The sequence below is a fragment of the Poecilia mexicana genome, unplaced genomic scaffold, assembly GCF_051168715.1.
Source record: "Poecilia mexicana isolate PSO_F unplaced genomic scaffold, ASM5116871v1 scaffold_17, whole genome shotgun sequence".
NCBI classification, from domain to species: domain Eukaryota; kingdom Metazoa; phylum Chordata; class Actinopteri; order Cyprinodontiformes; family Poeciliidae; genus Poecilia; species Poecilia mexicana.
Window position 1 is genome coordinate 10,728,519 of NW_028263386.1, and position 27,972 is coordinate 10,756,490.

The 27,972-nt window shown below is 35.4% G+C and overlaps 1 protein-coding gene across 3 annotated transcripts; it reads right to left on the reverse strand.

Annotated features, from left to right (window-relative positions):
- On the reverse strand, positions 1 to 26,932 carry atp6v1h (ATPase H+ transporting V1 subunit H). Of its 3 annotated transcripts, none has more exons than XM_014996905.2 (14): positions 26,827 to 26,932; positions 25,728 to 25,859; positions 24,433 to 24,532; positions 23,870 to 23,959; positions 23,450 to 23,563; positions 19,300 to 19,404; positions 18,382 to 18,441; positions 17,348 to 17,445; positions 15,699 to 15,891; positions 12,047 to 12,225; positions 11,603 to 11,728; positions 9,380 to 9,481; positions 8,036 to 8,149; positions 1 to 340 (listed from the first exon to the last, which is right to left on the reverse strand). In XM_014996905.2, exons 2-14 carry the CDS (start codon positions 25,829 to 25,831, stop codon positions 271 to 273), a joined length of 1,455 nt encoding a protein of 484 aa, XP_014852391.1. In that variant the 5' UTR covers positions 25,832 to 25,859; positions 26,827 to 26,932; the 3' UTR covers positions 1 to 270. The 3 variants fall into 3 exon arrangements, with proteins under 3 accessions (XP_014852391.1, XP_087870578.1, XP_014852393.1); XM_088014452.1 differs by lacking the exon at positions 26,827 to 26,932 and adding an exon at positions 26,423 to 26,441; XM_014996907.2 differs by lacking the exon at positions 18,382 to 18,441.
- Between the last annotated feature and the right edge of the window lie 1,040 nt (positions 26,933 to 27,972).

Here is a 27,972-nt window from a genome sequence, read left to right on the forward strand (position 1 = left end):
TCAAGTAAACATCTTTATTGGTATTCATCGAATGTTTTACAAGTAAGACTTAAATATCTTGCAGTTTTGTACATCACAGACACGTCACTAAGCTGCGGTCACAACATCAAACGGCTAAATCAGTTCACATGGAGGATCAGGTGAGGCGCGGCCAGACGAGGGAAGCACAAAGGTGGAGCTTTTAACTCTTTTATTACAGGAAAGCTGATTACAGTGCAGTTCTAAACTCATCCACGCAACAACACACAAACGCAGAAGAAGAAGAAGAGTTCAGCTCCGAGCTGCCACAGCCGGAGCCTGCTGTTGGTCAGAGGACTGCAGCTGTCTGCCGAGATACTCCCTGTAAAAGAAAAACAATTAATTATTATAAATCGTTCTCTTCCAAATCAGTAAGAGCAGAAAATTTCAGCAAAATTGTTACTTTTTGTAGAAAACAGTAAAAAGTAAATGCTTTTGATGCGTCGACCGGCTTGTTGCCTCATAATTCTACAAAGTTTTTATGTAAATATGAAAAGTGAATTTTGTTTAAAAAAAAAAAAACACCATTCTCTTATCAAATTTTGGGTTTTCACACATAAGACCAGAAATTATCTTATCTTTTCCAGACACTCAGTAGTACTTGTGATCGAACGCTAAGTGCATGAAATCTCAAAGCCCAGATCCCACCATGTCATTTATTAAGAAGACAAAGACAAAAGGGAAACGGTGGTGAAAAATAAGCTGTGCCTGAAAAAACAAAAGTCCTGATAAATGCAGGAAACAAAATGTTTTAGAGATGCCTTTTTACCATGACTGTGCAACGTTATTTTATATCAATTAACATTACATAAATAAGGTTTGAACTACACACAGACATTACGCAAAAAAAGTAAAAAGTAATAATAGTTAGTTTATGATAAACTTTCTTTTCATTTCTTTTTCTACTTGTGTTGAAATGACAGTAGGTCTCTTATTCATATGCAGTCATATTCAATAAATAAGAATATACGTTCCGATAAGACCCATTTGTCAGATTGAAGTGACCTTTATGAAAATAATATAATATAAACCATTTTTATTACGCCTACATTTCTGTATGTTTTCCGTGTCTTCATTAGTGTGAGGAGTTGAGTCAATCTTAAATGTTGTGTTTTTCTATTATGTTAGTGGAAAATCATCATAATTAACATAAATAAAGACTTGAACAAAGTTTGTGTGCAATTTAATTTGCATGATGTGTTTCATTTAGTGAACTGAGTTAGTAAAATGAATGAACATTTAATTTTTTTTTTTAAATGACTGTTTATGTAGGGCGAGCTGTGATGGACAGATCCCACCTCTTATATACCAGTGGAGGATTTTCACTCCTTTCAGCTCATATGCCGCCGTTATGACAGTGGAAGAGTCATCTCCATCTGAAAATACTGATATTATTTGCAGTCCAAGCCACTAATTCCTGTCATCCACATGCAATTTTAAATTATCCTTTCAAGTTCTAATTCCCTTCAATTTATTTTTTATATAGGATTATTATAAACATTGCTTCTCTGGGAATAAACATAAAACCCTCATGGTGGTGGTGGGGGGGGGGGGAGTCATAAGGAAAACAATTAACTGAACACTCTTCAGGTCTTCGTCAGACAATCTGCTGTCCAGAAACAGATTTCCTGTCAAAACTCCTGTCATCATTTTGAACTTATCTTTGCATCTGTGATTAATGAGCCCTAAAGCCACTGGTGAGAGTAATAATGTCCAACTATTGCTTGATTTAAGCGCATTTCAGTTTTAATCTCTTCACTACCTCGGTGGAATTACGGCACTTATTATTCCTTAATAAGACAGCAGGTTTCAGTGGAGCTTCTCCCTCTTATTTGGGGCCAGACGTTGTGTGCAGCTCAGATATAATGACAGTATATTGAAAGGTCATAGCTTTTTCTCAGGCATCTCCTTGGCAGAAACACTTTAGATCATGACACTCACCTTATTAGAACCAGAAACATCAAGGGTCTTACAAGAGTCTAATAAAGGCTGTCCAGAACGTCTAATAGTATGGAGTACTTTCTCTTCAGAAAAAAATAAAAAAAATGCCCCACTCACACTATAATTACTCAATCTTTCTCTACAGAGTAGCAGCTCTCGTTGAATTTTCAAAGGAAGTAAATTTCTATTTTTACTGAATGGTACTTTCCTATAATTACATCAAATATGAGCCACTGAGGCTGGAGAGCAGTATGGAGCCATCTCGGTAAACAGCTAAATCTTTTCTGACAGAAACAAAGCATCTTTTAGCTCGTACTTCCGTTAAAATGCTGTTTATTTTTAAGTCCTGCCGTCCTACACAACCCAATTAAAAGGATGAGTAATAATAACAAAGTTAGACGCTTCACTAAGTTGGATGTAGGTAATTAAAAAAAAAGTGTTTGCAGAAAACCTGAAACTCTACATTTCCTTCCACAGCTCAAATCCCTCGTCGGAGGCTTGCGTTTTAGAGACTGTTGAAGTTAACGAACAATAAGCAGGGGTTTGTTTACTGAGCACTGAGTGCGTTAATAAAGGAGGATGGAAATAACCGGGATATTAGAATGATTCATCAAGATGAGGTGCGTTCAGACGTATGCTTTAGCAGATGCAGCACCGTGGAATGACTCGAGAAGGAGAAACATGCAAAAATGTCACGCATGTTAAAGTTAAAGGGTGAATGAGACCTTCCATATATTTTAATATGCGTACATTAAAGTAGGACAGAAAAATTCTCAACTCTTCTGTTGATCATGTACAGTATTGATTATTAGTAGTGTTAAGCAGACTGTATTCTTATTGTTTTTATGTCATTTGTTGTTGATGCATGTCTCTCCTTTAAATGAGACGTTTTGAGAGATTTTCCTGTACAAATAAGGGATTAATAGTAATAATAGTAATTTGTTGTAAGCCTTCTTTGTAATAATGGTTTCTGCCAAGTCAAGCACATTTTAATACTTTAAGAAAGCCTTAAGCAACTGTAGTTTTCCCAATAATTATTTTATCAGAAAAAGACTATTTTTCCAAAACAAAAAAACCTGGGCTTTTTAAAAAAATGTAACCACCCCATAAGCCTCAGAACTGGTTGAGGAGAAGTTTTAACCCAAGCTTCTTTAAAAAACAGTTTTTATTCTAAACTTTAGCGATAAATCCAGTCCTTGCTGCTATGTTTTGATAAACTTCGCAGTCTGGTGGATTTGCTCTGAACCAGCTAATGAAAACGTGCCAGATAAATATTTTTATCAACTTGCTTGAAAGGATGCAGCTTATCAAGCGTAGCTGACTGCGAAACAATTCCTAATGGGCTGATAACTAGGAAATATTTCAACTCCATTTAAACTATTTGGCTTCAATGTCACAAACATTTGAACAACTGTTCCTACTTTTGAGATTAAGGCTCAGAAACGTCCCAAATAAATGGCCTGTTTGTATATATAACAAACTATTTAATCTAGGATTAGGGGGGAAAGGTAGAATTTTATTTAAAAAAAAGAAATAAAATCCTTATTTATCAACTATCCAGTAGTGAACTATTAATTTTTAAAATTGAGCACTTTTAAAATTCCTTCACTCAAAATTAATTTCTTTATGTAAAAGTAGTGTTACTTGATTGAGAACATATGTACATGTAGTTAAAATTATATAGTAATTTTAATTGCTATCAATTAACAGCTCCCAGGCATTTTTCTTTCTTAACACACAACGTCCCCCCTGTAGCTTCTATAAAATATATCAAATGTGGGAATAAAAAGCACTTAGTTTATCCAACTGATTAAATATATCACAGGTTTAGAGAGTGTCATGCTTGAAATACCAAATATTTTACACAGAAGAGTCTGGAAGCTAATTCTCAATGCTGCATATTTTCTTAATTTACTGGCCCAATTATGAAAAATGGAAGCAAACTCCGTCGTTTACAGAAGTTTTCCACTTTACTTGGCAACCTTCACCTACCATTTTTGACATCGTCTGCATATTCTTGTCTAGACTGTAAAGTGGGAGATTAACTTTAAACGCATGCATCCTTGAAACCCAGAACAAAGGTTAATTTAGACTTCCTGCATTTCTTTCACTGTCTGCCTCCCTAATACATGCAACACATATCACCACAAAACGCTGCACTTCGGTCTAATTACCAACACAAGGTGGAGGGCAGCTGAGGACAAGGACGCAGAGGCTGTCAATAGCTTTCGGGCTTCACAACAGTTCAAAACAGAGCTGACAGGCTAAGATGACATTCTTTCAAGATCTGGACATACATTAAAGAAAGCGACTTTTCAAAGCGGTGTAAAAGGGCACGGAGATAACCATGCACATATTCACTGTTGTCATGACAGCAAGAGGCTCAGATAAGCAAGGACGTGAAGAACTCCTCATGGAAACAATGAGGTAACCCACTCAAGGTGACAGCGACTGGGGTGAGGCGCTTTGAAAATCTCTCGACACTGTGGTCCAATGAAACTTTGCTATTTACAAAATAATAATAATAATAATAATAATAATAATAAAAATATATTAACCTCCCGCTGAAGACTTCCTCATTCATTTCTGTTTTCATGGAGTCAATCAGTGTAGGCAGCAGGTCATTTGATGAGAACCTTGAGACGTGACACACCTCTCTGACTTTACAGGTCCTTACAAATATAAATAAAAACAGCAAGCTCAAGAGACAAACCGTGAGCATGAGTATCTTTCCTTTGTTATTGTTGTCTCAAACTCATTAGGAGAACACACAAATCGCTGTACTACTGCGTCAGCGCGGTATGTCAGCCTTTCAATAGCTCTCACAAGGCGAAGTCGTGGGTGAGTAATATCTCATAAAGAAGTCGACGTAGAAGAACGGATGAAAGTCGTCGGATGCGATGCGACGCTGGGCTTTCGAATAACACGCTGGCGCTTTCAAAAGGGGAGGAAACAAGCTCTGTGCAACAAAATGTCCATTTTCATAGGCGATGTAATTAACTTTGCCATGGTATGAGGGACTGTGCTGAATTTTACATGAGTTTTCAAACCAGACTCGGTGTGCACCAACAGCGGCATACTGTTTTCCACCTTTTTCTTCATTTAAAATTAAAATTGCCATCGTCTTTGCATAACTACACTATTAGATTCATTTACTAGAGAGAGAAAACAAATCAAATAAGACTGAAGAGCCAGACACGGGGAACAATATGGACAAACATGATCATGACGATTTTAAGCTACGTAAGAAATTCAAAATCGTGCACAAGTAAAGACCAATCTGACAACACTTATCTCTTTCTGTTAGAAAGATGTAATTACAGATAAAGTGTAAGTGAAAGATATGTCCATGTTTTGGTGTGTAGGATAGTGGTTATAAGGTGGGAAGCACATCTTCCTTTGATCCAAAGCCTCGATTATAAAAATCCGTTTTTCTTTCCTCTCTGAAACCAAAACAAGACAGAAAGCCTTTTATGCCCCTGCTTATAAATTTCTACCCACATTTCTGTGATTACATTATTTGCAGGCGACATGACTTAGATGGGTAAGCTGCAAAAAGAGAAGCTCAAAGGACTGTGTTTTAGATAACAGATGCACACAAATACACACACAGACAAAAAAAAACATTTCCCTCGCCTTCTTGTTTTCGAGCAGTGCAGCGGGCAGTGAGTGAGCGTTTTGAAAATAAAAATACAAAGGGAGAGGTGGTGCAGCAGAAGCAAAATAAATCACAAAGAGTTTGGAATGGAGTTGGTGACAAATCTGGACATGTGATCAACAGCTAGGATTTATGACAGCAGAGAGCTGGAGCAAACATTTGTGCTGATTCATTTTGACCTTAAAATGAAACATGCCAGTGTGTGGTGACAGACAAGTTTGGGGATGGAGCAAACCGACAAATATAAAACACATTCCTTAACTGTAATCCTAAATATTTCAGTATTGGTTGACCTTTGATGGAAACATTCTACAAGATATTTTATGAGATAGAAATGTAAATTTAATGTAGTAGAGTACCTCGGAAGGGAAAATCTCAGATCAAAATGCAAAACTTTGGCATTGCGGTCTAAGATGTTAAGGGTTTTTTTTTTTTTTTTCTTCAAACTATTTTATTCTTCTTTCATCTTGTCACTTCTTGGCAAATTATATCTTTCCTTTAGGTTTAATTAATTTTTGAAGATACCATGTAAAGTTTATTGAATTCCTTTTGAATGCTTCCCTTGTTACCAAATCTAATGTCTTTGTAGAGTTTACTATTCAGAAGTAAAAATAAATAAATAAATACTAAATGACCTTCAGAGGGTTTTCATATAGTTTTCTGTTACATTGGCATTTTTGAGAGTGGCAGACTTTCTTTTAATAATACAAACAGTATTGATAGAAATAAAGAAAGGCATGAAAAGGAGACAGGTTTCATATTTCAATGTCACATGCTGTTCTTATTTGCATGATTTTGTAAATTATGATAATTTAATGCAAAGTTGGCACTTTTAATGCAACTTTTAGAGCAACTTTGCATTAAAAGTGTCATTATTTACCGAATGACACTTCATGACAACTGTCATAAACATTCATAAAGACTTCTTTATGTTCATGACAGATGTTGTGTCATGTTTATGACAGTGTCATGTCAGTCTTATGCACACCCCTTCAAATAAAGTGTTACCCAAAAGTCTTATGGGAAGAAGTTGTTGCAACAAAAATACGCCTCAAAATTACCATGAAGCGAATTAAATGGAAATTGTGCTTTCTATGACATGCCAAGAAATTCTGTGAGGTTGAATAAAGTACAGGAAAGTTGCTCTGTTGTTGAGCAACTCCATCTATCATGGAAAATGTTAAAACATTTTGCCATATGGACTAAAATCATCAAAATAAAAGTGTTTGAGGGCCAAAAAATATATATGTTTACTTCTTTTTTTGTTTTTTATTAAACCTTCCCCAATTGTTTGGACTTTTTGTCTGCTCAATAAAAAAAATTACACATGCTATGTTTTTGTTAAATGGACTGAATTGTTGAGGTAAAAAAGCATCTGCAAATCACTGTAGATCTAGATCATTAAAAAAGGGTTTTGTAGGCTTGTGTTATTAAGAAAAAGGCATAAAGTTGGCAAAGATTGTAGTGGGGGAAAGGGTGGACTGAGTTTTGTTGTTTTGGATGATTTCCAAATATGACGGCCACACAAAATAATTTTAGTGGCCACAAACGGCCCACGAAATTAAAATTAAACCTTGTCCTATAGCAACTGTTCTGTCAAGGTGACATTGCATCTGTTGCTGCCATACAAAATTGACTGTGAGGCTAAAAAAATATTTTCAATACAATTAAATCTCATTTTATAGTTCTTAAAGCAAAATTTGAATCGTCTATCGTTGGTCGAAGCATAAAAACTAGAAGTCAGAAATCTGGAAAAAAGAAATCATGATTTATTAATTGATTTTTCTGTCGATAAAGAAAGCATTTAAAAAGTATGAGGTCAGAATTTTACAAGTATGTATTCTGTTTTCATCAGACAGCTTTCTTTTTCATGTAGACAAAAGCCTTGGACATTTATTTTCGGCCAATTTCACTGTTAAATGTGGTTTTAAACATATTGACTGAAACTATCTTCCGCAGATGTTTTTAAAGAAAAACCACAGAATACTTTGAATAAATACTCCAACACTCTTATTTAAAAAGGAACACGATGACTCAGACCTAATGCTTTGAAAAACTGATGAAATGTTTCTCAGGTCTGAACAAGGTGCGACAGCCATTACTTAAATCTGTGTTATTTTATTTTTTTGGACCTCCTGATTCTCCTCAGCAGAGATCTCCATCGATCTTACATCATGTCAGACACACCACCGACCTTCAACCTAAGCAAATGTCTAATCAAGCTGCGTAGATGAAATCATTTATGAGAGTGAGCTCAGGGCTTCGGTCATTTGTATGCAGATTGCAGCTGATGGGCTCTTCGCCATCAGAAGGTTTGCTTCAGATAACATCTGAGGGTTCACTGAGGTCAACGTAAAAAAAAAAACAAAAAAAAAAAAAAACATTTGTAAACCAATGAAGGGATGGATTTGTTCATACCAGTTATGGACCATCAGCTTCTGCACGGCCAACAGGGCGTTGTAACGGACTAGTTGGTCTTCATGGTGCATGTGATTCATCACCAGCTGTTTTCCACCCAGCTGCTCAATCACCCTGAGATGGGAGATAATGGGAGAGAGCCTTTATAAACACAACGCGCCCGCTATTTCCATGTTTCAGGTCATTCAGTGATCCATCATGTAATCTAATCCAGCTGAAATTTTCTGTGTATCTTATAATGGGTCAGTGGCCTTGTGAAAGGACATAATGCTTATGAAAAGAGAAACAGTGCTGCATGATGCTTCTCACGATAAAGTACATGATCTAACCAAAGAGAAACAAGGACACCTGTGTAACAGGAGTTTGCATCTGTACCGCTGCCTATCAGCTTAAACGTATCTCAGGCCTGTCCTATTACTGACTAAAGGAAATTCAGAATATAAACTCTAAATAAATGTACGAGAATCTGCCTTAAAATCATTCTATAAATAAGTAACATTTTGAGAAACCTTCGTAAACACGGAGAAATGAGAAGGTCATGTGAACAAAGAACACTTAACTATGTTGAGGGTGACATGCTGACATTTTAGAACAGAGTTGAGTTTTTTCTGGCTGCTTTTCGCACAAACACTTCTCAGCATGATATCTTCTCCTGGAGATGCACTTTCACAGCATGAAGTGCGAGGATAGGTGTGTGTGTGTGTGTGTGTGTGTGTGTGTGTGTGTGTGTGTGTGTGTGTGTGTGTGTGTGTGCGTGTGTGTGTGTGTGTGTGTGTGTATGTATGAGTGGTGGCTGGGGATAGCGAGGTATCTATCAAAAGCACCTCGAGGGCAAAAACTACAACATGAAAATCCCTGATTTGTTTTAAGTCCATCAGAATAGGAGATGAGGTTTGTTGATGACTGTTTTTAAACTGGTATAAGCAAAACATATTTTGAGTAAGAACTTTGTTGGATCAACAACAAAAAAAAGTATAAGCCATTAACTTCTGCAATCCTCCTTTAATCTCTGAGTCAGAAGAAATGTTCAGGGAAAACTACCTGCTGTATTTACATGTTGTCTCATCACCTGAAGCACAGTTTCGGAAAAAATAAATAAAAATCACATCATCATTGATCAGATTATTATAAAAAAGCTTTATCTGAAGATTTTTGAAAAATCCAGTAACTTCAGTATATATTTCTGTGCTTCTGCATTTGTCTCTAGCACAGCAAGAGACAAGCTGCCATTTGTCGTTAGCAAATTAAAACCACATAATTATCAGATTCTCTATTTGGAAGTGTCTGCGGAAAGAAAATGTAATTTTTTGGTTTATTAAAAGTATGAGTTGCTAAATTTCTTACCGTTTCCCACGTGGATAATGTCGCACGTACTCTCCGATATCGTGAGCTGCCACGGCTAAAACTTGAGGATCATCAGACACTTCCAGCAGACGCGTCAAGATCCTTTTGAGAATGAGACACAGAAAGAAAGAAACTCAGATATTAAAATGTATTCACCAAGTGAGGATTGATATTTTATACAGGATTTTGTCAAAATCAGAAAAGTATGAGTTCTTAAGTTGATGTCACTTTAAAGCAGAGGCATTTCTAACTCATAAAGCTACTATAGCACTCTAAAGTTTTCTAAGGCTTAAGCCAAGAGAAATACTTGTGAGAAGTCAAGAAAAACACACAAAGAGAAAAGAAAGGCAATTTAATCTGATGTCTGGGCTGATTACGGAGAGAGCAATGATGGGAAAGATGAGCAGATTAGAATTTTTACTAAATGTCAATAAGAGCACTGGGCTGTGTGACTGGAATAACAAGGAAAACAACCACAGATTGATTCTGTTTTATCTCTGGTGGCCCAAGTCCTCACACAGACACACAAACTTGACAAACAAGATGCTGGTGGTAAAAGTATTACCAGAGACAGGTGTCAACAAAGAACAACTTGTCGGCTAAATGTTTTGAATTAGGACTCTGGCACACCTACAAGTGTTTTTTTTTTTTTTAGGAGAAGAGGGTCGAGCAAAATACTTTTCCACAAAGCACGGGTGTTTAAGACTGGAGGAACTTGTTCAAACCTGTTACCGCAGCAGAAGGGTGACAATTTCCTTTTCAATTACGGTTTTCAACCTAACATTTTCAGTTTTTCTTTTTGATTAGAAATGTTTTTAAGAAGTCAGACCGATCTAATTCTAGCTGTTGCTCCGCCTGAGATAGTCAACATCCAGCTGCTGGCTTTTATCTTATCTTAGTGTTGGTTATTATCAGTGTGAATGCAGGTGGACAAAATCCAAGCAGCAAAGTTAAACATTGTTTTCTCAATTATATATTTTTTGCTTTGGTTTTGACTACTATTGAAATTTATTTCTCAAACCAAACTTTGGTAAAAATAAAGATTTAAAGAAACCAGACTATATTAATAAAACAGTGCATGGTAAATTAATTGATGAGATTTAAAACTTAATGCAATAAAAATATTTTCATGTTCAAAAAGAAGATAGAAAGAGACAGAAAAAATATATTTTGGCCGCTCAGTTACTTTCAACTCGCTGATTTTAGCCTGGATGCCTAGAAATCAGGTCACCACTGCTATACAAAGCTACAAGTATTGTTTTTAATGTAAAGTGTCAGTGATTCGCAAAAGTTAAACAATTCAGCAAAGTACACCAAAGGTACAAAGTTTACTTCAGCAACACCTCGAATGCGAATGCGCAACAATTGCAGAATATATATGCAGTTATTTATATCTGTCACTAACAGATATACGTATTTTGTTGGTATTTCTTCAAGATCACAAGCTGATTATTTTATCACAAAATGAGAATGATTAATTGTTATCCTGAATTTTCTGTGCAAAATGATGAATTGGCCTTTCACGTCCACATAATTCATTTGATAAGATAAAATAGAATTTACTTTTAATTAAACCTGGATTTCTGTATAGTGGCCAACATGAAAGAATAATTTCAAACAGGAATCTTCTGATCTTCAACTGATTCAAAAGGCAATTAAGTCTGCAATTTTAAAGGAACAAAAGTTTAATTTCCCCTCTCTTTGTGGATATCCAAATAATAATACAAAGAATACAAGAACATCAATTATTAAAAGCTAAAAAAAGCATCTCCTGTTTTGCTGAAAATGAGGATTGTAGTTAGAGCAAGTCTAATTTATGGTGATCTTTGTAGCGATACCTGACATGGTTCAAACAAAATAATTTGTATAAAATGTATTAGGCACTTTTGAAATTTTGCAGGATCACATGAGATTTTATTATCCATCTTAAAAATTAGGGTTTTTGCATCTGCTGCAAAAAAACTCATTTTTTTTGCACCATATGCAAGACTTTAATTTTGAAAGAACTTTTAGCATAAAAATACATTTAAAATGACATAAGCTGTTTATTCCATTGATAAAATCTCATCATTATGCATTTAATAATATTTTCATTCCTTAGGTGACTGCACAGTCTGCACTTTAAGCAGTTTCACTCTTACTGCAATTTACAAAATAACTATAAATCAAGTTTCAGGCCAGGGATAAAATTCCCTTTCTGGTCAAAGTAAGGGCTTCTCTTACTTGAGAAGCTCGTAGTTCTTCTCATTCAGGCGGACGGCGTTCTCACGCCAGAATTTCTCCGACTTGTGAACAGGACTCCATTCCAGACGGCCCGACTTGAGCTCAGAGCTGTACTCATCAAAGGAGCTTTCAATAAAAAAAAGAATAAATAAAAAAAAAACACAAGACAAAGAACATTATTATAAAACAACAAGGAAAGAAAGTCTGTGAATGACAGAGAGATCATCCCAGCATGTAATCACTGCAGTATTCACTATTATTAAAGTATTCAATCTTTATAGTGTTGAATAATATAATGTCCATAATTCGGTTAAGCTAGGGGTCATGCACAATTGTAATTGTAGATGGCTCTTAGAAAACATCTTGTACATTGGAGAAGTATTTAGAGCTAAAAATAAATGTCACTGATTGCCTCCTATTCATGAAACTGTGTCCACTGAGTACCTAAGATCCTGGACGCTCTCTCCCAGCCTCTCAAGCAGGAACTTAATGTCGTCGGTTATATCCTCGTCGTCGTACTTCTGCTGCTCAAGATTTTCCAGCTGCTTCAGTACCTTGCACTGAATCATGGCCAAGGCATATTCCTGACGAGTCTCCCTCTCCACAGACTTCTCCAGCAGATTCTGTCAACAACAACGTAACAAAAAGATCTATTAAGAAGTTTGTCAGGTATGGATTATCTCTGTCTGTTAAAACTTTGAGAACTGATAACTGAAAAATCGGTTTTGTGGGACCCAATCAAATGCAATATTGACATAATATGACCATTTGTTTAAACGTTATTTTAAAAAAAAGTAATAATCCAGAATGTTAATAACTTAACAGGCTGGATTGCAAAATGCTGAAACTGAAATATTTCAATTCAGTTTATTTCTAAAGTGTCAATTCACAACAAGTCATCTCAGAGCAATTTACAAAAAAATAAGCATTAATTTACTGCCATCTTTCATACTGAGTGTACACGTAGCAACAGCAGAAAGGAAAAACTCCAGTTTACAGGAAGAAACCTCCAGCAGAACCCGGTTCAGTACAAGCAGCCATCTGCCGTGACCGACTGGGAGTTTCAGAAGATAAAGCAGATACACAAAAAAGAAACGCAAGAACTGCCAGAAGCTACATCTGGTCTGCCAGAAGAATGCCACACCAGATGAACCTGCTATGAAGAGAATTTTTATTAATTTACAAGTAATAATTCCCACTGCTCTTATCACGCTAATCACTGATACAAGATTTTTTTTTTTAAATGCCAACTACTGTACATGATCAGAGATCCAATCTCTGTACAAACTATTTTGAATTGTGTTAATTCTTAAAGAGAAATCAGCTAAAATTATTACTGGCAGCCAATCAGAGTCTGATCAGTGCATTTATAGTTTGGTGTATTTAGCAAACTGTAAATCAAACATCTCAGATTTCAGCATTGCCTTTGTCCTCATATACATAGTACAAAAACAGTTAAGAGTCATCTCATATATGCAAATATCTGAGAAAACGACACTAGTGAGGTCAGCTGCCATCGTACCTGCTCCAAGACTTTTATAGTGTATAGTAATTTTAGTTTTAATCTTTTTAAATACATGTTATTATTCGCTGTGTGAAAATTCTGCTTTCTCTTATTTTGTTTCTTCCCTTTCTTTTCTTTGGCTGCAGGCATCAATAAATTTCACTGTACTGTGTGTAACTGTGCATGTGACAAATAAACTAATCTAAGTTGGTAATTCTCTTTGTCTTATAATGGTACAATCATAAATCAAGGCACATATAATCAGTAATACAATAGAAACACTAACACCATTTATCACATAGCAGAAAAACCTTCTGTATGGATATTTCCTTTAGAGAAATTTTAAGTTGATTTAGGAAAACCATGTCAGACGTAGAGTGAAAATTGAGTAATAAAGATTTCATACATGTACTGACTTTCAATGTTAAATCAACATATAATGGATGTGCATGTCTTAAACCAGCATTAATGTGCAATATTAAGAATGTGTGGGAAGGGAATAAAACGGAGTTCACCACAATTAAGAAACGATGTTAAAGAAATTTATAAAATTATTCTCAAGCAAAATAATTAGGAGAATTTGAAAAAAAAGTATATAAAACTGAGAAAGTAAACATTTTTGTAACATTTTCTGCAAAGTAAAAGAAGAATAGTTTTCTTAACTTGAAATTCAGAAATTAAAACATTTTATATTCCATCAGACAAGTAGCGGAATTGGTATACTGTTATTTAAAGAAAAAAAAAAAAATGAACCTATCAATAAAACTGCCATTTCTTATTTCTTGTTGATTGTGTTAAAAAAGTGGAATTGTTTTTGTTTTGGACAAATGCACCTTTCAGAAAACAAAAAGTGGAAAAAAATAAATAATGCACTTAAATTTAAATAAACTTGTTCTCCCAAAGTCTGACTGGGAGAGAACGCTGCACTGACTCTGGAGTGCAACGTTTGGTGATGTGTTCAAGGACGTCCAGATGGTGAGGATAATTTAAGTCCCTTTGCTCGTCCCATGTGGTGAGCAGAATCATTTGCATAATAAGGACATTTGGGAAAACACAAACATGCAGAACACTGCAGATTAGTCTTTAAAAGATTCCATTCGAATAACAAAAAAATGAATGTTCTGCATGTTTACAGAAAATTTGCAGTGATACTTTGAGAGTCCTTGAGTTTCAACAAACTTTTTAATTGTTGCCAAACAGAGACATTTTGTAGCTTCTTAGTAGGAAACAGTGGAAAGGAAGTTGGACGGCTCAGGGGAAACCCACTTAAGACGAGTCTCTTCTCCCATGACCACTTGCCACTCACTTGATTTAATTAGTTGTAACAAGCATTCTAACTCTACAAGAAACTTTTAAGAATGCCTAAAGGAAGAAACCCTTTCCTCTTACAGAGGGATCGTTAAATACTTATTTATTTTTTTTCATTTTTTCTCTACTTTAAATACTGAAAGAGTTCTGGGCAAGATTAATTAAGACAAAGACAAAAAGGAGATGGACAACAGATGGACATCTTAAATGGACAATGAGACAAAACATATTTTCTGTACTCTATATTCTTTATCCACACTGATCCAGATCAAAGCTGAATTGAAACCAAACCTGAGATATATCTAGATTTTGTGGAAATTTTGTATTGAAACCTACTCTGTCACGGAGCATTTTATTCCATTCAACTCTAGGTGCTAAATTAATTTCTTTTAGTCAAAAAACAGGTGAAGAAAATATCGTTTGACACAGACACACATCTGTCAGAGATGAAAATGACTGAAACATAACAGCAACGGCAGTTTGAAGGAGAGGCCTAAAATGCGGAGTACTTTCCAGTAAATCAGGGTTTAAAAATCAGCTTGTTCTGGGCTCATGTTTCAAACATGTAATCAGTGCCATTTATCTCACCATTGTACTTGGATCAAGGTCACTCAGTCTGCCTGATGTTGGACAAAGTTAAGATACTGCCGAAGCTTTTTCTTCTTAAAATCCTACTTCCTTCCTTACAATTTTACTCCAAGTGAAATATGAATAAGTTATTGAGAACACTGATCATGTTTAGTGGACTGTCAGCTGCACTTTACTTTCAAAAGATGAAATAAAACAGGCTCGCCTCCCAGTGGATTTATACCACCAGTCTTCATTTTGCTCTACCGGGTCAGGTCATTTTGTCAGCTCATCTTTGTAATTTATCACCATTTGAAAAATGTAGTTATTGAGCAATTTTATCCAATTAGAAGTGACTTTCCCTGCACATGATAAACTTCAAGCAAGTATGTATTTCTGCTTAAAATTCATTCCAACTACAATGAGAAAAATGTGTTACTTAAGATGAAAGTGTAACTCATCTCATCTGAGCAGCTAGGATAGGGTTCACCTTGAAAACAACTGCAGAAAATAAATATAAAAATAATGAGTAAATACAAAAAATAATAATAATAAAACATTAAAGCAACAAATGTTCTATTTTTTGTCAAATATAAATACCAAAGTAAAACAAAACCACAATCATAGGAACAGGTAAGCAGTACTATTTGATTTTATGTCTTTTTCCTTGAAATAGGAAACATTTTTCACAAAACCAGTGAAAAATTCACCACTGACCCTGAAGGCAGCCAGAATGATTCGAGTGACCTTCTCCTTCACAGACTCCTGAAGGATGTCGGACAGGGCGGGAACTACGTTGTAGCGCCTCAACTGTTCACAAAGCTGAGGACTGAAAGCCAGCAGCCATATACAGAAGATCATCTGGTACTGAAGCTGGAAGCCACACTTGTTGCTCAGCACTGCTGTGATGCTGCGACAGAAATAAAAAAATGTATATAATTAAGTAAAAGCTAAAGCAGGCAAATGAAGCACAAAGTGGTGAGAAGAGGACTCACTCTTATATCTAATGCCTGTTTACTCAGCCTGGCTTTCACAGCTGTGTACCTACATGCTGTGCATCCATTATCTCTGATAATAGCTCAGAATGAAATATTCAGACAGTCTTCAGATAATGGACAAGTTGCTTAAAATGCTCAGTACAGTACTGATGCTCACAACTAAACAACTTGTACATTTGCAGAAATGACTGTTAAGTGCAGACCTTATCGATGCGCAACAATTAGCACACAAATTGTGTAGTGAGGCTGGATTTACAGCCCACTTCTAGGAACAAAGCATGGAGCCAGTTTGAAGACGCTGAGAATCATTGATCATTTCATTAGAACATAATCTTGAACCACAGGTTAAGACTGGTTTTAAAAACATGTGTACACACCACAAGCAGAGAGTCACATTTACAGAGAAACATCATTATTAGCTCAGGTGTGAATTTAAAATATGTTACTTTAATATATTCTAAAGTGGAGGGGCTCAGTGTTTTCATAGTTGCATCGAGAGTGCTGCATTTTTAAGTTACATTATCACTTAAAAATGAAATAATCCCCCATTTGTTTTTATAATCTGATAGTTTTATAATCTGATGGATCTTTAAAGCCATCAGGTTTTAAAGTGAAATCTGATGGATTCACTTTAAAGACTGTAAATCTCAAGATCCCCAACACACTTCTCAGGGCAATTCTTCAATTTATGGACAATTCTACAGTAGTCAGATTTAAATATGGAACTCGTAAAAAATAAAACGATATACTGCGGATGAATGGACAGAGGGATGAATTGATTTTCCAGCCACAAGGACAGAAATTAAAGTTTAGAAATACAGATATTTTTCCATGTTCTGTTTTATTTTTCTGTTCTAGTTCAAACCTGGAAAGTACTAAAATCAATTCTCTACATTTTCCACACTTTTCCAAAGTGCGTAGAAACGCTTTAATCTTGAATAAATCCTGATGCAAAATTGTCAGTAATCAAATTAAGTCAAAGCACACAGTCTGTGTACTCACCAAGTATGGGTCAGTTTCAGATATGAAAGTGTAGCAAAGATTTAAAACAGCAAAATTATCCCTCATCAAGTTTATACAGTACAACTATTAAAGTTTGTAGTAGTCAGAGTTTCTTCTAACTGTTTGAACCATGTTGTAAAGTAGCTAAATCATGTGCTGGAAGTCAATCATTACAGTAACAATTTCTAACATTAGTTACAATAATTAAACTAGAAAATTCTTACCCTAATCAAAAGTCGAGTACAAAAATGCAAACAAAAAACATAAAGTAGCTCAAAATCAAACTTTACTTGACCTCAAAGCTATTTACAATATTTTGCATAAAGGGTAAATAAAGTTCTGCAACTTAAAATAATTATTTCTCACCAGTTGACTCCATCAGCTTCGACCCAGGCAAACCTGTATTCATTGACCCTCAGCATCAGCTGAAGACAGCCAGCCACACACTGAACGTACTGAGAACTCTGCAAAATACAAAGGCAAATCCAAAATCAAGCGTGGAAAAGGGTGAGAGCTGCATAGTCAGGGGACTGTTACACATTTAAGCTCAATTCCAGACATCAAGTGGTTCATAAGCAGAAAGCACAGAAGAAGGCAACTTCAACCTTGCATTATTGTCACGTATCAAACCAGAGGCAGTGCACATGCAGTCAATATCAACTCATGCTAAAAAACCAAAAAACAACAAAAAAAATCACAGTAGAGTTACGATACAGAGCAAAAGTGTACAAAAAGGGTCCAATTAGACCTGAGCAAAATGTAAAGAAATATTAGAGTGCAGGAAGCTGAGGAAAAAATTAGATCACATTAATCAGTTAATTGAAAGAGGTAGAATAAAAGCAAAAGTCCAGTAAGAGGTTCAGGCAGCAATGAAGACAGAATAGCAGAGGAGCAGATGTTACCTGGTTGAAAATGCAGAGGGGAAGGAAATGGTAAGTTATTAGATAGCTTGCGTGGGCACATTTCTGAGCACACTTCTCAGAATAACTGCAATATATAGGATAAGAGATGGTGGGATGCAGCGTCTGTGCAAATGTTACTTCAATTTTCTCTTGTTAGTCTAATATTCAGAGAAAGCTGTTTGTCATGCGCCTTCAACATTAGAGCGGAACTGGCTTCTGGCATGCATTGTTCGCTCAGACTTTAAAGATCAACCTGTGGCAGCAAACACCATGCTGGCTAAAATGGAGACATCGCTCTAATACTGCTCATGTCTCCACCCATCTAAAGCTGGTAATAAAAAACTGGAGTGCAACAACAGGATGGGTGAGAAAAGAGAAAAGGAGAGAATAGATGTGGAAGTCCAGCAACAGCTAAGGTATGCCAGCTTCAAGCCCAGATGTTTGTCCTTTTCTTTCTGGGTGCCGAGTTGACTGGAGATGCACTTTGCTCATACTCACTTCACTGGGGGAAATTGTTCCTGCTCCTGTGCCTGTTTCTGGACCTGAACCATGTAGATTCTAATAAAAGATAGAAAACAATAGACAAAACTAAAATAAAATAAAACAAAAAACTATTGTGAGGCAAAGAACCACACAATATGTGCATGACTGAAGATGAAATTCAGGAAGAATAGAAGCTCAATGGTTCCTTTTGTGCCTGTTGGGAAAAAAAATCTAATACAATTTCAAGAAGCAAAATTAGTTTTAAAATCCTAGCTTTAATGCAGATATCTGCCAAGGCAATCCAAGTGTTTAATTTGCAGTCATTAGCCCATCTTCAAGAATAATGAGTCTGCTGAAATCAAATATGAATGAATATGTTCTATTAATTTAGATAATGGTTTTACTTTAAATTCAACTCACAGGACAAAATGAAGAAGAAATGAATAGAGAGAGGAATTAGAAATGCCTACAGCTAGTAAACTAATTAGGATGGGGGATAAATTGAAACTCTTTATGAGAAGGAAGAAACTAAACCTACAAGCTCACTAGCCTACATCTGAGAAATTAACAATTTGTTGTTAGGAAATAAAAGAAAACAAATCATTTTCAAAGACAGCTAAATCAATTTCAATTCTAATCAGCAACATAATACGATGTTTTCATCCATAATGTCACATGATGATCCAAAAACTGGACTATCACAACAACAGTCAGCCTCCAGATATAGCAGGAATCATGTTTTATAAATGCAACACTTTGCAAAATGCATAAACTATGCTGTGAATCTGAAACATAAAGAGAAATAAGAAATATTTCACACAAAAAAAATCTGCTTAATGTTTAGTTATGACATTTGTTTCTAAGATGAAACCATCTCTTAATTTTTTTTTAAATTCATATCATATTTGATGTGCTACACTTTGAGTTGCATACCTGTGAACTGAGTTGGCTTTTAATCCAGTTAAAGTAATAGTTCAGATCACTTCCCTCCATCAGATCACGCCCCCAGGCAGCCAGCTTAGCGATGATTCTTGCAGCCTAAGATGGAGGATGGAAGTTTACGTCAACTATTATTTCAACATCTACACTATGTTTTTTTTTTTTTTGTAAAATGAATCAAAACTGGAACTGAAAAAGAAAACAATGCATAGAGATTAAAAATCTATAAAAAACAATTTAATCAGAAAAGTGTGTTGTGAATTTGTATTCATACCCTTAAATAATTACTTATAAAACAGTAACAAAAGCTTTGAATTTCTGAGAAAGCACTGTTCATAAAAATATGTTGACAAGACGACTACCGTATTTATCTGACATTCTAAGAAAACAATCAGAAGTCATGTTTGCAGTTTTCCGCAAGGTTGACATTGTTCAAAACCATCATCCCTGCAGTAAAACAAGGTGGAAGTAGCATTGTTCTTGGTGGATGTTTTTTCTTTCAGCCGACTATTAACTGACTATCAATCAACAGTCGATAGCAAAAACGACTATTGATTGAGAGAAATCGGAGGCAATCCTAGAGGAAAAGACTGGGGTAATGGCACTCCTAATCAAAGCATATCCATACAGTAGCATAGTCTAGTCAAGTGAATGCAAGCTGTAAATGTATTTTTAAAACTGAATTAATATTTAAAACAAAAAAAAAAAAATTTGCAGAGAGAGCACTTAGCACTTTTGCAAAGAGAACGTTTTAGTCTCTACAGGTGCAGAGCTGGTAGAGACATTTGACAAAAGACAGAAAGTTGTAGCAAATGGTGTTTAGAAGATTACTACAAATGGATGACAAATGTTTCAGAAATTTCTTAGCCAAGAAAAAAAAAATCTTTCAAATTTTCATTTAAAAACATCTTTTTATTGATCTTTTAAAATAAATCCCCCCCCAAAAAATCAAGTTTAGGTTTGTGGTTGCAACCTGATAAGATGTGAAAATGTTCAAGGGTGAATTAATACTTTTCAACAATCTCAACATTGAATGAATGTTATGAGTTAAGATGAAATAAATAGAACCATAGTGAGACTGCTAGGAAATAAACTAATTGTGTGTTACGTTGCTGTGTTTTCAAAGAAGCAGCATGATAAGAGTGACCTTAAGAGAGTTTCAACACACAACAAGATAAAGTCTTCTATAAAGCATCTCTAATTGAAATTCCACAGGCATATACGTCAAAAAGATAAGGAAGCTAACGTCTGGGTGCACACGGCGTTAATACAAGTTTTCTTTTAAAAAGGCTTTTCAACAAACCTGTTCTAAAACAAGATTATGGTAGAAACTCCATCTAAGGCAGGACTCACTGAGCCTCATGTCTCAAATCTCCATCATGGTCACACTTGACTGTGGCCCAAGATGAGACGGGAAGAAAGAAAAATCAACTCTCCAATTTCCTTTTTTGTCAAAGGGAGGATGTGTAGAAACAAGGTTGAAATTTAAAAGCAAGACTCAGCATGACACTTGGATTGGGTAAAATGCTCTGTCACAGATCTGAGGTCGCATTTTGCCCACCTGCTGGACACCATCTGGCTGCTCTTCGTAATTAGACAGTGTGTGCCGTGTCATAGTACTATGTCTGCCATTAGATGGTCAGTCTTGAATTGAAAACGAGTGGCAGACAGGTCATTACCTTAATTGCTTGCTTTTCGGAAAAAAAGGAAGGCTGTTTTGTGAGGAATTATTGAAGAATTTCTAAGATTAGTAACAGAAGCATCTGTTAAAGTGACTGGATGTGAAAAATGTAATGCGGTACACCAAGTTCGAAGTGAAAATGCGAGCCTTCTTTTACTATTTGGTACACAGTGATGGCTCTTAATCATTCTGTGTCCTTTCCCAAAAACATAACGTTGTGGTTAAGCTGTATGGTCAAGCTGTAGATAGCTTGTATCCCAACCTAATGTGAATAAACACCATTTCGCAGAGTTCAGGTAGAAACATAAGCACGTTCAATTGGAGAACATAAAAGAAAGAGTTTTATAAGTGAAAAACATTAAGAAATTTACTGATGAAAAGTTCACAATTCACACAATCAAAATAGAGGCGCATCAAGCAATTGGTTGGTGACAAGTATTCATTCTCCAAAGAGCTACCAATCAGACTACATTCAATGACTAATTAAAACTAAATACTGTGCTCAAGCATTTGCCTAGCCAAGGGGAACATCCAACAGAGACAGAGTGAGTTAACAAGAAATCATTATCTAATATAGGACAATCGACCAACTGCTGAACGGTCCCTGCAGAGCTAAATGATGATTACTAACCAATCTGTTTTAGGCTGCCCTGTCTTACGGATAGAATATATCATGTATTTCTCATTTTTTACAGATTTCCAAATTATCTATTGCTGGCAATAGCAGCAATATTTAGCTTAAAAAGTGGGAACAAAGCAAAACATCATGTTATAAAAACAACCAAGAAACAGGTTAAAATTTGGAAAATTTTATACATAATATTTTATTTACTATTAAGTAGAGAACCTTAGAAATAGAGAAAGTTGTAAGGTTTTTACAGCTGGTATGTCTTACCTTTTATACCTTCTTTTCTTAAGTTATTTCTGAATAATTTCAGGCTGTCCTGATGAAAAAGGTTGCTGCTAATTGAAAATGTGAGTCACAAGAAAGAGTATGCACCATTGTTCAACTAGATGCGTGTGTTTGTGTGAAGGTAACATGGCTGTTATAAAAGATTTTTCCTCTGCCAGCTTCCCTATTCCTGTTATCATTTGCCAAACTTTACCACACACTTTTTGCCATTTACACACTGCATTGAAGTACATGAATCAATAGACAAGGTCACCTCCATCTGTAGAGACACTCCTTCCCCAAGGATTTGGTACAAACATGCCCTTTTATTTATTTCATACTGCAGACAGAAGTTGGTGTTGGGCGCTGTGACTGCTTTAATGCTTTGCAGGTTTCATATGCTGCAAACTGAAATGCTCCATGTTGAAAATTTCCTCAATCAAAGCACATTTTAGTCATTTTTTGTTCATGTGTGAAGCAGTCTCGGTCAAAACAGAAATATTCCCATAATACCCTGGACTACAATCTTCCAGTTCACTGCTGATTTTAATCCAGAACATTTTCATTAGCTCCTTACCTGACTACAGCACTTACACTTTCTTCTTTAAACACATGAGAATCAATACTAGCACATTATCAATTTGTAATATGATACAAAATAACCCAACCAGAAACCCATTTTGACTTTAACTTAACTAATGTGTTGTTTTAATGTTGCGTGTTTTATCCAGAGTAAAGGACAGACATTTACCAACTTCGAGGTTCTAGCTTATAGGTCTGTGTATTAAATGTACCAACCAACAGCTCAGAGATCAGAATCACCCAGTACTGTATAGTATCAGGAAAACATATATCTGAAAGCCGAACATTAAGAATGTTGATATAAGTTACAATTAAATTATAATTTAATGACTCCTTATTCATTTTTTAATGTTCATGAGTGGCTTGTAGTGTAATTTTGGTTTGCTTAGAATTTTCTTTGTGTACAAAGAAACCAAACCTGTGGAAAAAGTTACAAGTTAACAAGCTAACCAACTGATTGGGATCAAAGTAAACTGGCTATAGATGTGAAAATGCCGTGACTTGCCAAATATATAAGTGGCAAGCAGGGTGTGAATGGAAGAGATAGCAAGTCAAATATTGCATTCAAGTCACGCTTTGTGACTGCAATAATGTGATGGCGATTGAGACGCACCTCTGCTCTAGAATCTTTTCAATTGATTCTGAATCATGAGGTCAAATAAAAATAAAAAATAAACTTATTTTTTCTATTCCACTAATCCAACAAAAATAAGAACTCTCTAAATTTGCCTATAATTACAACAAACAACAGCATATATTGTGAAGAACATCTTTCAAGTTTAATAAAAATCAAAGTTTTTCTTTGATGCATAAATTGGGGTAATCTTCAAATTATTTCATTTTCTGGAGGAACTTTTAACAGCTATCTCTTCTCTCGATAGCATGATTATTCTTGTTTTTGTGACATAGTATTTAGAAAACAAAGTCAATCAAAAAATTGTAATCACAACCTAAAAGACAACTAAAACCTTGGTGCATCTCTAACTCACCATGTGGACAGTAAACAGATCCTGACGATTGAGCATCGGAAGGAAGTAGGACCAGGCTGTGTTTTTCGTCTTTTTGGCGTAGTCAAAGAAGATGTTCACTCTCTGGTGGTTCTCCTAAAAACCAGTTGAAGTAAAGTCTTGGATTAGCACTTGGACTGTACTTGTGTTGATGTATATCAAACTGACTGGATGGGAGTCAGGTCAGTAAAACATTTTATTTGTAAAATAATTTCTTTGAAAAAGGATAATTAAACTACAGAATGTGAATGTTTCTTTTTTTTTCTTTTAAAGAAACATTCACAAGAAAAGAAACATTGGAAAGGTTTCTAAACTTAACTTAAACCTTTCTAAACTTAACTTTGTTCGCTGAGACAAAATAAAATGGTACAAGTCCAAAAGTGTGAGGTTGTATTTGTTTACCTGCAGAGTGTCATCAATCAGAGTCAAGATGTATTGGACTGTCTGCTCCTTGGAGATGTGGGCCATCAGGTTCAGAAATGTCTTTGCACACTGAAAAGGGGAAAAGAACCAAACCATGTTTTTGTTTTTTTTTAACGAACAGTTTTGTCTTGCTTTTATTTTTAATTAACAAGCACCTTTAAATAGACGCCAGAAACAAGGTAATAACAGTAAAAATCAAGATAATTTGTGGAGCGACAAAATAGTGGGAACTCAAAAGTAGGGGCTGAGTTAGTGAGTGCACAAAATTAAAAACTGAAATGAGTGTCTCCAAATTACAGCTTTTCAAAGCACTCAAAATTTTGAGACTTTTGTAAGACATTACAACTTTGCAATGCTATCAAAAACAGATAGTTCTAGAAAAGTTCATAATGTGTGAAGGATTTGAGTTAAAGTTTAGGACGTCTGTAAACACACGTGCAACATATCAGTCAAGTGCCATCTGGTACATTTTGAATAAACTAGAGACACAGAATGACCCTTATAAAATGAGAAATACACTGCAGTGTACACAAACTGTTTACCTGGTGTCCCTCTTTGGTCAAAATGACTTGTTTCTCTTCAGAGTTGGCCTTTTCAAATTTCTTGATGAACTCACAGTCCTCTGTAGAGATCATCTGACTCCTACAAGCAACACAAATTAACATTTAAAAAAAAACAAATAAAAAATAAATAAAAATTTAAAAAAAGCAATTTTTGAGACCAGGGCTACAATAATGTTTTCAGATTGCCTTAGACATGTAATATCTGAACAAGAGTAACATCTGCAGAGAGAAAACAAAAACCTGTGATTTATTGTTGAGGCAGTTTAACAGTATGCATGCCTGCCATTGACACATCCTCTGCGACTCACTTTTCACAAGCAAAGGTAGTTCAAAATGAAAGGGGCTGATTGAGCAACAGAAATGGCCATGGGCGTAAGATGCGGCCATATTAAGACAAAAACAAAGCTGGGTCTGAAATGGTATGTAACTTCAGCAAAACAACGATTGAATGGGCCATGTAACTGAAGTTGAGATGTTAATCAATTTATTACTGACTTAGAAATAATACTGTGGGTTAAATAAATCAGGGCTGCTAAACTGAAAGGTTAGACTTAAAACAGGAAGTATAACTCAAGACAGTGAATCACATTTGAGGAACTACAGAAGAGCTACTTTTAGGCTGTGAAACTAAAACAAATCTCCCCAAACATTAACAACTAATCACAGAAAGACTGCAGAAGGAGATTTTAGAGCAAAGAAATGAGAAATGCTGCTTGTACAACAGGACTGATGAAAAGTACAAAACTAATATCAAACAGTCCACATGAAAACCTTATACAAACGTAAATGTTGACTGTCTAAGTAAGTACATTTGTGACACCACAAAAATGGTATCAAATAGATATCTACCAATTACATTTAGTTTCTAAACTCAAGTATCTGATGTATTTGCAGAGAGTACTTACAAAAGCTGAACATTTATGAGCTTAGACCTAGAATTTATGCCAGTATCACTCTATTAAAATCGAGAATTTAGAATCGTTTGGACAAATTCTGTGTTCATCCATCAACAAAAGAACAGTTAACCTAGCATAATACAGCCAGAAACAAAGCTATTAGGCATTTACTATATTCAAAATGTAATTAAAACAGGTTATTTATGTGTAAGTCCACAAATTATTTCTTATTAATTGCTCTTCTTCTTGACATATATTTTTATTAACCAGCTGCTTCTTGAACATAGCCATTTAAAATTAAACTGAACCACAGCACTGTGTATTATAAGTATTGACTAATGTGAATTAGGACTTATGGGTTAAGTAGAGTTAACTTACTGAAGATAGGACTGCCAGTTGACCAGATTGGCCCGAACCTCAGCTGCCTTTGCAGCTATGATGTTGGTTGGCACAGCAGCATCCACAGCCCCACGGATATCCATTTTGTCCTGAAGTCTTTACAGAGTATGTCTAGATAAAAACACAACCAGAGAAGAAAATAATTACTTATAACACCACAGTATGAAAGACTGGAAATCACACACTTAACGGCAGTAGAAGATATCCTCAGAATTTGTACAAAATTAATATGTTCCCATCAAGAGCGGTGATTAATTCCTATTCTATCTGACACATGTTTTATTAAGCAGCTGCTTCTTGAACAGAAACATTGATAAGCAAAATCTAAAGTTAAAAAACTCTGACATACAGAATTTGATTAAAACGTACATAAATCCCCCCTACTACTTGTAGTCATATATTTCAAAGTCCACAAATTTACATTATTCCATCATTTAGTCATTTACATAAATAGGGCTGATTTAAATTGTGTGTTCAGATTAAGTCAAACACGATAGGCGTTTTGTTTTGGTTATTAAGCGAAACAAACTGGAGCATTGAACAAGAGGGTTAAATACTAATTTATGGAGCTCTTCAACGAAACAGAGAAATTACATGTTGGCTAATTCAAACTAAAGATAACTAGTGGAAAATAATAAATGAAAGATTAAGTGTTGTATATTTATCAGACTTACAAAGTTGAAGAAACCTGCTAGCTGCTAGCATTAGCTTGCTAGCGTAGCTAACACAATGTCATTACTAGTTGTGGTATGTTTAACCGAGAACTGGGATAAAATTCCACAATACTCAGCCTCCGGCACTGTAATGCAAGAAAAGACTTTAACTGGGTTTGTTCTGAACAAGTAAAAAGGCCTAATTCTGACCTTAACAATGACACAAAAACCGTTAGCTTGATTATAGCTAGAGACGAAGAGCAGAGAAAACGAGAATGCTAACCCGTTTGACTAAATTAGCACCGACTGCATTCCACAAACTGTCAGAAATAATAGATGATATACGTATAATGCAACACTACAATACGAAAACATGTGTACTTAACACAATACATTCAATAAAAATATCCAGCGTCTTTACTTACAGCTGCTCTGTGCTATGCTACGCCAACAGCTGACTGACTACAACACGGCGTCACGACCAGTCATGTGACAGTCACTCAGATAGTCACATGCGCCTCAGTCTGATTTTTTTTTTTTTTTTTTTTTTTTTTTTTACAAAATTCTATCTGGTAGAGTTATGTTTTTCTAATAAGAATGTTTTTTTTTGTTTTTTTTTTTTTAACATTTAACAAGGTTGGAGCACCCAGAAAGCATTGGAGCATTCCTCCTTTCAAAATCCCTCCAGATTGCCAAGAGTATACTCACCTAGTCTGCTCAGTGTAGTGGTTTTCTTGGACTGAAAACTGAACAGTGAAGTAAAACTGATGACAATTTGTTGATGTGATGATATGTTTGGGGTCATGATAAAACAAACTATTTTTTTAGTTTTATTTGAGATGTTAGATGTTTTATTTCAGTTGCTCTGTTGTTTCACATTTGTGATACTAAGTAGGTTCCCAGGGCCTTTAGAAGAGAAACAGGTCTTCAATATCCCTGGTCATCCACCATGTCCAACTATCAGCATTAACTGCTTCATATATATTCTTTAGAGGTCTTACACTACACCAAGGTTGTCCAAGTAACTTCAATGAAATACCATGTGTGTCAAAAACCAATTAAGTTGAGGAGGCTAAAAGAAGCCACACTTTACACTCTTATGTTTATGTCTATAAGACATCTTATTTTGCTAACACTTTACAGTTATGCACTACGTTTTGTTGAATCCAATTAAATCTCAATTCACTACATTTAGTTAGTTGTTGTAATGTGACAAATTATCTTTAGCATTCCAGAAACAAATGGTTTTTATAAGTTATTAAAAATAATTTGGCTGCATGCAGATTTATTCAGTGACTGTCTGATGTAAAACAAAATTATTTATAAATATTAAGTAAACATAGGTCATAAACAGTCAGAAATGACTCCGTGCCTGTGAGTAGTCTTCCTGTCTGTCCATCTAGCTCAGACATTAAGACCTCCAGGCCTAATCTGGCCTAAGCTGGTGAGACGCAGAAAAGCACAGAGGAATCAGGATCGTATCCAGAGGGAACATTGTCCTAATCCCCATCTGCCCTCTCCTTTGTAAACACTCTTTGCGGCATTGGGGTCGTCGATGTTTTTCACCCCCT